The following is a 12,412-nucleotide window of genomic DNA, read 5'->3' as shown; positions in this document are numbered from 1 at the left end:
ATGCCCTTGAGGACCACCCGAAGGCTTCAACTGGTGCAGAATTCAGCCACGCGAGTTTTGATGGGAGCTTCCCAATACTCCCGTGTAACACCTCTTCTCTGTGAGCTACATTGGCTTCCGGTTGCCCTTTGGGTGAAATTCAAGGTGCTGGTAATGACCTATAAAGCCCTAAATGGCTTGGGTCCGGACTATCTAAGGGAACACCTGCTGCCGGCATCATCTTCCCATTGTCCTGTGCGCCCCCACAGGGAGGGCCTTCTCAGGGTACCGCCGGTTAATGAATGCCGGTTGGTTATTCCCAGGGGAAGGGCGTTCTCTGTGGGTGCGCCTGCCCTATGGAACCAACTACCACGGAACTTAGGACTGCCCCCGACCTTCGCTCATTTCGCCGGGACCTGAAAACTTGGCTCTTTGATCTGTTTGGTCCAGACTGTGGGGTTGTTAATTTAACTGGGTTTTAGATTTACTCTTGGGGCTTGAATTTAATTTAATTGTTTTAATTGATTTTATTTTTTGTATTTCATGGTTTTAACTGCCCTGTAAACCGCCCTGAGTCCTACAGGAATAGGGCGGTATACAAATTCAATAAAATAAATAAATAAAATAAATAACATTCAATTTTTCCTCTCCTATAATATTAGCACCTCTGTACTGCATAAAAGAAAATATAGATCTTTGTTTTTAATGTTAGATTTTTGCATGTTTATATTTAATGTTTATGTTTAATTTTATAAGATACAGCACATTCATTATTAATTAGTGCTGAATCAATAAACTACATCAGATGCTTGTCAAAAACTGGAGGTTAAGAAAATATTGACATTGATTGATGAACATGCCATGTGACTATATATCATTTGGCCATGAATAAATTGCATCATTTGGGCATCGTTTGTAACTGAATCTATTGGGCATGAATATGGGTAGTCATTTGGGCATGAATCCAATGCAACATGGCTCTGAATATTTGACAATAATTCTTTGCCCGAGTTATCTCAAGTATAAACAAAATTTGCCTGAAACCAGAAGTTTATAAAACCATTGTCCTTTATTAAGAAAAATGTTTATTTTACTTGGCAAATGAGATAAAACATGGTAAAATGAGAATCCAGAGAGGAAATTTAATATCGGTGTAACAGGGTAATGTAGATGTGCAGAGAATACATTTGATTCTGTGTTTCAATTTTACGTTTTAAATGAAGCAAATAGGATTACCTACTAGGAGCAGTTCTTTTTGGCATGGACTTTGGAAAGAATGCAATCCACAGGCACTGCACTGCATCATGGAATTTTCCTTTCTTTATATTATTATAGTTGGCATTGGGCATTTTAACCTATCAATTAAGGATCTCTCTGGATCAATTAATTATAACTTGAAAGAACTTGCACCTCTTGGGACAGCCTCTTATTGCCGTGCTGTGGGGCTAATCACTCTGTGAACATCGGTAGAAATCATGCAGTGACAGTCTGCAGCTGGCCATTCACTAGCATAATTATCAGATGCTTTCAGTTCCCTGAGCCTGGTCCTCAGAATATCTCTTGAAGTCCTTAGGGATTGATTTTCCTCAGTGCCACAGGTTCCTAATTTAGGAGTATTGCTTTGCATGTTAGGCCAAGGACTATTATTACAAAAGTGTTAAGAATTTATAATCTTGTGTTTTAGAGTTTTTATTCCTGTGTGAATAAGTGATCTGCAAAACTCTAAAATCTAAATGGCCTAGATATCTTTTCCCTTCCCAGTTAGATGAGTCCATTATACTGAACAATGTAAATTGAACAAGATGCCATTGTTTTATTAATTTGATTGTCTTGCCATATTAATGGAATATATGAGGACTCTTTCCTTCTGTCTTCAAATAAATGATTTTACCAAGCAATCAAACCATTATTTTTCTTTCTGGACTCTAAAATTTTGGAAATATATTGGTAAGGTTTGATTTACCACTTTGGAATTGTGTTAATGCTTAAGAAGATATGTCATGGTAGTCCTATAAAGTCCCTGAATGTCCCTATTGTTCTTTTAAGAGGACAAGAAAACAAAATGACAGAAGTTCAAAATAACAAAACAACAACTTCAAAACATATACAACTTCACTTCTAAAAGTCTCAGTTTACTTACTGTTTGGGTTTTAGTACTTAAAATTTAACACTGAAGATTTGTGTAAACTAGGGGTGTCAAACTGCCAGCCCATGGGCCGGATGTGTCATGGCGAAATCGCGCCCATCCCATTGCCGGCAATGGAAAAAAAGTTGCGATATGTTGTGATACATCACGTGACGTTGTGAGTTTGACACCCCTGATGTAAACTATAGGTTTGATTTTTTTTTTCTTAAATGGCTTAAACAAAAGGTGCAAACACACACAGGAGAAGTTTTATGTTAAATAGTTTGAGAGACTACTTCTCTGATTTAGTTAGAACAAAAGCGTGATCTGCAGATGGATACATTTTTCTACAGTAAATACTCTCAGTCTGACATTTTTAAGACTTTGCAGTGTGGTGCATTAACATAATGCAAGCAATGACTTTAGGCAAACATGCAAAAATGATGCTGCTCGTGAAGAAATGAGGAGGATGTTGAGGCCAAACCAGTGATACAGACAAGAAATGGGGAGGACTAGTGATTATAATAGGGATTGGATTCTATCTGTTGCCATCTCTGGAGACAAAATGAATTGTTACTTATTTTTTTCACTGATGGCAATGACATGGCTATGAGAATGTAATTCAAACTGCTGACTAAAAGTTGGCACATACATTGTTTATATGACATACATTGTTCCTTTTAACTAATTCCAGTTCACTAGTTATATAGAAATATTTGTCAACAGAATACTTTGCCAGTACATATTTAAATGGTGCTGAGGTGCTGAGAGATATTTGCTAAATAGAAAAGCTGAGGACAAATATGTATGTTCAAATGTTGCAGTGAAAATGTCTGTTGCCGATACAGTATATATGGCAACAAAGGATTGCACATTATTTAGCCATGGAAGTAATTTAAGCTTATTTATTATGACAAACAGTAATATGCATTTTTCTTCCTAACTATATTACTTTATTTTGTTCTAGTTTGCTCCAGGGAGCCATATTTCTTCATTGTTTCTATGAGTGAAAGGATTATTTTTGTTGTGGTAACTTTCGAACCATGTCTTTTGTACAAGGTATAAGCTTCTTCTGTATCATTGGGCAAGCGAGGTGCAAGAGCAATAATAATAATAAACCTGCTTTATCTTTTAATTTGTTTCATGTAGGACCTATTTAGCACTCCAATGTATTCCTAATATGAAATAGGAGGAAAATCCTGTTGCTTCCTGAGTTATTCCCAATGATCCAGCCTTCAAATGTCCTTGAAATCTAGCAGAAGAAATCTGGTTTAGCTTTTTGGAAATTGTCAATAAATAAATTAGAAATACAGCATCAACACAACAACCCACAAAATAAAGTTTTTTCTAATTTGAAGACTTCAGTTTTGTTTTGTCATATTCACATGGTTATTCAGCATGTAGACATTTGATTCCAGCTTGCAATTTCTAATTTATCATAGTTATGGTCCTTTATTGAATTAAAAACTATGTCAGAGTGTGTACTATGATTCTATTTTACTCTGAGTGTGGAATTGCTCCTTTGTATAACACATACTCGAAGGGACGTGGTGGCTCAGTTGGTTGGGACGCTGAGCTTGTCGATCAGAAGGTCGGCAGTTTGGCGGGTCGAATCCCGAGTGCCGCGTAACAGAGTGAGCTCCTGTTACTCGTCCCAGCTTCTGTCAACCTAGCAGTTCAAAAGCATGTAAAAATGCAAGTAGAAAAATAGGGACCACTATGTTGGGAAGGTAACAGCATTCCGTGCGCCTTTGGCGTCTAGTCATGCCGGTCACATGACCACAGAGACGTCCTCGGACAAGCACTGGCTCTTTGGCTTTGAAATGGAGATGAGCACCGGCCCCTAGAGTCGGAAACAACTAGCACGCATGTGCGGGGGAACCTTTACCTTTTACCTTTATAACACATAATACAACTTACAACCTGAACTCTCTTATTTCTTATTGGGCCTTCAAATGAAATGTGGACATTATTATTACTATTATTATTATTATTATTATTATTATTATTATTATTATTATTATTTAAAAAAACATGGGCTGGAGAGGGTTGGTTTTCCTTTTGTAATTTACAAATATAGAAAAAATTTTGTGGCCTTATTTCTCAGAACAAAGCTTACCTGTAGGAAATTCGGATTAAGTGCAATTAAGAAGCAGATGAGCTACATAGGAATTAAATTCTCTAGTCATACCACATATCAGTTTCCTCCAAATGCCATTGGGAAACTGAGATAAATACTGCAGCATTTCCTGTGTTGACATGGTGTTCGCCTGTCTGACTGCATCGTCCCAACAGACAGCAGTGAAACAATTACAAAATAAAAAGACATCTGTGCCAAGGCTTGGCTAGTCAAAGAAGGACAAACTCTTGTGTTTAAGGGTATAGAATCCAATCAATGAAAATGTCTGGACCTGTTAGTACCTAAGAATCTGAAGGCCACTGGGAAACTCGGAGAGGGTCTTTTGTTGTAGAGATGGAAAAGAGGCCCAAACAGTGACACTTAGGAGGAAAGGGGTCAGCCAGTAGGATCATCCATCTTCCTCAGTGGCAGCTTTCTGTCAGCTTCTAACCCCACTCAGCAGAGGATCTAAACCTCTATTGTTGACACCAGCCAATTCTCAGCCAAGTGTAAATGAAGTTAATATTCACTGACCTTATGCATACCCGATGAAGGCCCTCAGTGTCATCTTGGAAATAATGTTATCTGACACTACAAAAGCAAGTGCTGCCTGTTTGTGTATTTTTGTGTGTGCGCTATGCAAGTTAGCAGAACTGTGCTGCTTAGCTATCAAATTGTTTCTCTCCCTTGACATATATTATATCACTAAGGAAATACTTTTTACTCTGTATCAAACTAAATATAATGTAGATTGGCTGGTTACTCTTATAGTGCTCTACAAGTATATAATATGCTGTACTACTATATAATAAATTATTGTTATGGATGCAATTCTTAGTACGGCGGATGTGCTAATGCTATTAAGTATGTATAGCAGTTGTAAAGCTTAAATAAAGTGCAAGATAATTTGAACATTTTTTCTCTCTGAAAGGAAACATGCTGGAAGCAACTAGTGATTGTTACTCTTATTTCTGTTCATTTTTCTTCTAATTGTGTAGAACATTATTTTCAGATAAGAATGAGCATAAATTAGTTTAAGAATTGAGAAACCTTTAAATGAAAAGAAAAACAAATTTATCAAAGGTGTTTTTTATTAAAATGCCATTTCTTTTTTTAAATAGAAAGTTTGTAACTGATTCCTCTTATGTTCAAGATAAAATAAAAATGCGGGATCAAGATGATCTTTTCTGGGTTTTTTGGTGTTCATTGAGAATGAATGAATGAAATATATAAGATGTTGTTAGACGTAGTAATCAGCTTTGACATGTGGTTTAGCATTAAGTTGGAATGGTTCAAGTATTTCTTGCATTCCTTTTATATTCTTTGTTTTAACTTTGTTCTAACTTTGCCTTTCCTTATTTTTTTTTATTTTTCTGGAAAAAATAAATGGTTATTAGCCATCTGGATGATTACTAGTTACATTTTAAAAAAATATTGAAAACATCCAATGCATTGATTTTTAGTGCCAAAGCAAGATAGTATTTATGTGATTTAAATTGCTCTTGAAATCTTAGATAAAGTAGAATTATATAATTAGTTTAACCTAATGCTTAAAGGAACACTGAATTAAGCCACTGACACAGAGATTAAAACTGCATCACTTCTTTCATTCATTTTCCATAAATATTTATTACTGGCAACATGCCTGTGTCAGAGTAATTTTATGATCAGCTGTAAATCACTGTGTATTGAACTACATAGTTCAGTCTCATTTACCTGAGTGGTCAGAATTAATTGATTAAAGATTGCCAAAAAATTTCCATGTTGCCACCCTGAATTCCTTGGTAAAAAGGAACCTTATAATACAATAAATAGGTAAAAGATTTTAAGATATACTTAAGTAATTTCAATACATTAAGTTTATAGAGAAGCAATTAGAAGTCTGGTGTATTTATTATATGATTGTTTATGTAGTAGAATCTGGTTTATTTTCAAGTCATATCACTAAGTTTTTCTCTGATTGTGTCACATTACATGTTAATCCATGAACAGTGTTTTTCTTTCTATGGAATTATTTGATCAAAGGCAGGTAGCTAAAGTAATTGCTAGTTGTAAAGTAACTTCAGTAGCAGAATTTTCCTTAATTATCAGCAAAAGCTTTGCAGCATTGCAAAAGCTCACAAATGTATTGTGGCATAAATTTCTATGGACTGCTGTGTATTAGTGAGTTAATGTGATACATATTTTTGAGTTAAAGTGTTCACTTTGAACAATAAATTAATTCCATTCTTTGTATTAGTCTATGAACTACATATCAAGTTAGTTCATTAAAATGTGGACTCAAAACAAAACAAACCCTCCTACATTCCTATTAAAAGAGACTATTTTTGCAAATTACATATCAGATTAAAATCTTAAGGACATGTGTTCTTTCCTTTATGAATTCACATTATTCTGTATATTAGTGATACTACATAATATTTTAAAAACATATACATAATATGGACTTTCTTTAGGCTTAACTAAATAATAGTTCCAATACAATCTAGATAGACAGAAATAATGTCATTATTTTATTCTGCTTACATTATGTCCCACGTAGAATACTGTGCTAAAATTCTTGATACCACATTTAAAAAAAAGATTGATCACCAGGAATGTTTTCAGGAGGAAAACAAAACAGCTTCTGAAAAATATTAAGATATTTAATAATAATATTGGTGTTTCATTATGGAATGGTTTTTAAGTTTATTTCTTTTTATGATTTATTTTTATTGTATGCTACCAGAGTCTCATTTGTGAGATGCAGGGCTATGTAAAAGGGATGGATGAATAAAAAAGTTGGATATCTTTAGATTATAGAATAAATATTAGATGATACAATTGCTATATTCAGATATTTTGAAAAACCCTATCATAGCTGGAACAAAACTTGCCACTGTTTACTAATCTAAAAAGGAGGGAGATAGAAGAAATTTTGGCAACGAAGCTTGCTGGTAAATCAACAGAATTGGAAAATACCAATTTGGCATGCTGAGTTTTCTAAATTTTAAAACACTGTTTTCATATTTCATATTGACTAGCTGCAAATACATTTTGTATAGTACAAGAGTAAATATCGACAAACAATTTTGTAGTTAAAGATTGAGTTGCTTTATTTTATTTTATTTTATTTTACTTTTTTAAAAAGCTACCACAGTATTTTTTTTTTGTTTTCAGTATTGAATAGGTATTTTGCTTTTTTTTAAATCTAGCTTTCAAAATGTTGTGTCTTCATAGGCCAGAAACCAAACAAGTGATCCTCAAATAATGCAAATGGAAAGTGTTTGGTTAAAGGAACACTTCTGTTTGTTTTTCCTGTAAAGAAAAGAAGTAAAGATTCTTTGTACTAAATGTCAGCAAAAGATTCATTACAACAATAGTGACATCTCTAGCTGTGAATTGTGATTTTTTTTTGAGGAAATGGCAGGTTTTTTTTCCCCCTTTGTAGCCGTCTAAAGGAAAGATAAACTAGTATTACCAACTTATTGTTTCAATATTCCCTCTCTTGCCAGCTTTAATTTGCCACTCTGTCCAGTACTTCCTACCCAGAGATTTAAGCAAAATGTCATGTAGGGAATGCGAAGATAACATATCCTGAAGAGTTAGAATTATTTTTTTTTATCCTGATTAATCTCATTGGTAGTGGGACAAGATTCTAAGAGGCAAACTTTGACCCATTTCTGTAATTCAGAATAATAGGTAATTTTCACCTTTTCTTTCTCTGGGTCTCTGTAGGAAAGGTCTTTATAGATTGGAGTTCAATGTGTATTGCATTGTCAGCACAGCTGTGATTTCTCTGACAGTTACATCAGTAGAAAAAGGGAAAGGAGAAAAATGGAATTAAAGCATGAAAAATTGCTTTGTTCTCTAGAGTTCTAGGAAATGGGTTTTTGAAGCTCCATGCAACCCTTACCACCTCTGAAGATAATTATATTCAAAAAGAATAAACATCAAAATTGCATTTTAAAAATTTAATATTGTAGGAGAAAAGACAAAGTAAAATCAATTGCAAGTGTAGTTAGAATATTTTATAATGAGTACTTTGCATTATTCAATTAAAAATACATGTCTAATTAAGTATCAGCTTGAAACAGGCAATTAAGTATATCTTAATATGTTAAAATAAAACTAAAATGTGGATCAATTGATTGGATATCTTAGAGTTGAGCTTTAACAAGGAATATATTATCTATAACATATGTGAGTCCAAGCAAATATTTTCTTCATTTCCCTCAGCTTTTTTTATTTTTAAAACCTACAACAATAATCTATCTGGGGATAGATGTTTATTATGTTAGATTGTTCTGGTAAGAATACTCACATTTATTAGATAGATAGATAGATAATCTTTATTGTCATTTTTTACTGTGGGCGTAATGGCACACATTAAAAATGAAATTTAGTTGCTTGCTCTCAAAGTGTACACATACATAACACAGATTTAAACATACTATATACAACATACGTATAGACTTATACCCTTACATATAAGTAACATATAAGTATTAATCACTATTCATCTTGAATACATAGCAGAAGGAGGAAGCTTTAGAGTTCACAAGGTTAATACTGTATGGCACAAAACTGACTGAATATGAATGTTCTGCTTCAGATACCACGGAGCCTCTTCCCAGAAGGTAACAAGGAAAACAGGTCATGAAGAGGATGTGTAGCATCTCAGACAATCATACGGACCCTGCTCAAGCAATGCTTATGTGCTATGCCCTGGATAGAAGGGAGGTAACTGCCAATAATCTTTTCAGCCATCCTCACCACTCTGCACTGCCTTTCTGTCTTAAGCAGTGATGCTTCCAAACCAGACTGATTCTGCATGACAGGATGCTCTCTCAATCGTCCCTCTGTAGAAAGTGGTAAGGACAGGGGAAGGAAGATGAGTTTTTCTCATACGACACAGAAAACGCAGGCACTGCTGTGCCCCTTTCACTAGTGTCTCACTCTTAAGTGACCAAGAAAACCTACTTGTTAACTGCATGCCCAGGAATTTGATGCTGGTAACCATCTCCACAGATGAATCATTAATGCACAGAGGAGTGTGGCTGTGCCTACCTTTTCTGAAATCAACAATGATCTCTTTGGTTTTTCCAGTATTTAAAACTAAGCTGTTTTCCTTACACCAGTTCACCAAACCCTCAACCTCCTTGCGGTAGGCACCCTCATTGTCATCATGAATAAGGCCCACTACTGTTGTATCATCTGCAAACTTCACAGTATGGTTGGTGGCAAACCTAGCACAACAGTCATGGGTCAACTGGATGAACAGCAGCGGACTTAGAACGCAGCCCTGAGGAGAACCTGTGCTCAAGAAAATGGTGTTAGAAATATTTGTTCCAGCTATATACTGATTATAGTGAGAAACTTGTGAACACTATTTTTGTTGTATTTTATAAGATGTATAATAGTTCAAAAACACCATCAAATTGACATAGCTCATACTATTACAACTTTAGTTTGAAAAAAATGGCTATGCAATTTGAAACAGTGACACCTATCTGAGAACAATTATATAACCTTACATCTATCAAGATTAAGGTGTGATATTGTCTTAACTATGTTAAGCAACCAATCTGTATCTGAGAAGCACAAAATCAAAGAACATAGAGTCTTCTTGGTCCTGAAATAGGATTGAATTGAATTGAGGGAGGAGGAGTAATATCAAATGTCAGTCCTACATAGTACTTTCTGTTCTAGTTTATAGAGTGGTCTGCTTTACTGCTAATCCCAGATCTCCTCAATACCTGAAGCATATTTTTTTAAAAAATCAGTTTATAGAAAAGGAACAATTACCACTTTCTGAATCTGAAAATGAGATGAAGAGATTCTGTTTCAATCACTAAAGTCACATATGAGCTTAAATGATAAACTATATTGTGATTATTTAATTATGAGAAAAAAACAATGCCTTGCACTTAAGAGACTCTGGGCAGTATATAGTACAACATTGATATAAAAGAAATACGCAACAAGAGTAATCATATAAAGGTAAAGGTTCCCCCGCACATGCGTGCTAGTCGTTTCCGACTCTAGGGGCCAGTGCTCATCTCTGTTTCAAAGCCGAAGAGCCAGCGTTTGTCCGAGGATGTCTTCCATGGTCATGTGGCTGGCATGACTAGATGCCAAAGGCGCACGGAATGCTGTTACCTTCCCACCACAGTGGTGCCTATTTTTCTACTTGCATTTTTACATGCTTTTGAACTGCCAGGTTGGCAGAAGCTGGGACGAGTAACAGGCACTCACTCTGTTACGCGGCACTCGGGATTCGATCCACCAAACTTCCGACCTTCTGATCGACAAGCTCACTGAGCCACCACGTCCCTTGTAGTAATCATATACTGCTTATTAAATCATCATCATAAGAAGGCAGAGCAGATAAGACTTGATGATAGTTAAGAACAGGAAAGATGAAGAAAGAGACAGAGGGACTAATTCTGGCTTCAGAAGACCAAAGCATATAAAACCAGAATTGCGAAGACTGCAACAGACAGCAAATATTGCCTTTGCATAAAAGCTGAAGAAACAATGGACCTCATAGCTGTTGCAAGAAGATCACACATACTGATTACAAATAACTCTGACAAAATAGTAACAATGGTACACTGAAATATCTGCAAAAAATATCACTTGCAAGCAAGAAGTGGATGGGAATGCAGAATAGACAAAGCAAAAGAAAATAAAGACGCTAAAGTAGTCTGGGAATTTAGAATTCAAACAGACAAACACCACCTAACATCCCAAACTTAACAATTATTGATGAGAAAAGGCAAAAAAGTCTGGATAGTGGATATTGCAGTACCTGGAGACAGCAGACTAGATGAGAAAGAACTGGAGAAAAATAATAAAACACAAAAATCTGCAGGTAGGAGTAGAACGACTATTACCAATAGTAATAGATGGCTTGGGTGCAATCCAAAAGTATCTAGAAAACCATTTGAACACCATCAGCATTGACCAAATCAACGGGTAAATTACAAAAGGCAGCTTTATTTTGAAAAGCTTACATCCTGCAACACCATCAAACAACAACATCTCCCTATTCCAGGTCCCCATTGGGAAGGACAAAACTGCCGCCAGTTCAGTTTAAACATCTGGCTGTGCATGGATCCATGACAAAAAAGAAGAAAATGGTAGAAATGCAGAGCCACACTTTAACTATTCTCAGAGCACAGAAACAGGAGGAATTAAGCTCTTAAGAGAAAGAGGAGATTTTAGCACATTTATTTTTTTATGTTTCTGCATGTTAAGCCAGAATTCTAGTCAAGATTAATGAAAATAAACCAGACTATTTTATTGGCAGAACTTTCAACAGACGTTTATGCAGTTTGGAAAAGTGTTTAGTTTTATGCAGTTTGGGGATAGAGAACTTTCTTCTTTCTTTGTTTTCTTTATCTGTAACCCAAAAGACGACACCGAATACCTGAAGGCCCTGCACCACTAAAAGAAGAATAGACAAAACATATAATCAAAAGTTCTGGCTAGGACCTAACTTCATTTACCCCAATTTCTAATTGATTTCCTATCTGCATTTGTGATTATCACTATGCAGGTGTGTTGGAATTTGAAAGGAAAAGTGTGTTTCCTGGTACAGAACAACAGCTTCTTTAACAAAACAAAAAAAAAACATATTTCCCAAGGATTGTGCCACCGTTAACAGCCATGCAATTCTAAAAGAAAAGTGTAGCTATTTTAATGAGTTGGCAGACAAATACTGTGCATGTCTGTCAATCCAAAATGCTGAACTGTCTTCCACCCATTATTTTCTCTTACACATAAAAGCCCTATCAACCCACGACATACAATTTGACATGCATGTGGTATCCCTCTCTTCTTTTGACATAAGCAGCAGCCAAAAATGGAGGGAAAAAATCAGGAAGGAGAAGGGTTATAGGAAACAGTGCTAGAAAAGAAAGAACCAGAAGGAGATAAGAGGAGGGTGAACAATCTTAGGCTTCATAGAAAGGGTTACACCCATCAAGCAAACAGCTCTTTAGCAGGTAGCAGTGGTATTAACAGTCATTGGCACCTCTTTTGGTCTTGCAAAGTGATCTGCTCACCTTATAGTTTAAAACCTTGTCTTCCTATATGGTTAAATGGATTTTATTTTCTCATGCTTCCTAAAAAATGAAGTCTAGAAGCAATGTTTCTTCTTGTTAGCATTAAAAGGAACATGCAAAGTTTTGTAATGCGCGCCG

At 35.4% G+C, this 12,412-nt stretch overlaps 1 protein-coding gene across 2 annotated transcripts in view; it reads left to right on the top strand.

Annotated features, from left to right (window-relative positions):
• The window catches only part of EPHA7 (EPH receptor A7), a 176,002-nt gene that overhangs the window by 17,463 nt on the left and 146,127 nt on the right, over positions 1–12,412 (top strand). The window contains exon 4 of one of the 2 annotated variants that reach the window (XM_081314542.1): positions 3,254–3,313. The exons of the other annotated variant lie outside the window; for it this stretch is intronic. Within the exon in view, the coding sequence (XP_081170668.1) occupies positions 3,254–3,264 (11 nt within the window). The 3' untranslated portion in view covers positions 3,265–3,313. Of the gene's footprint in view, positions 1–3,253; positions 3,314–12,412 lie in introns of those variants that run through there. 2 annotated transcript variants of the gene reach the window in all.

The sequence above is a fragment of the Vipera berus genome (assembly GCF_964194415.1).
Source record: "Vipera berus genome assembly, chromosome: 1".
Taxonomy (NCBI): Eukaryota; Metazoa; Chordata; class Lepidosauria; order Squamata; family Viperidae; genus Vipera; species Vipera berus.
The sequence above is the reverse complement of the archived record's forward strand: the minus strand, read 5'-3'. Positions and strand labels throughout refer to the sequence as shown.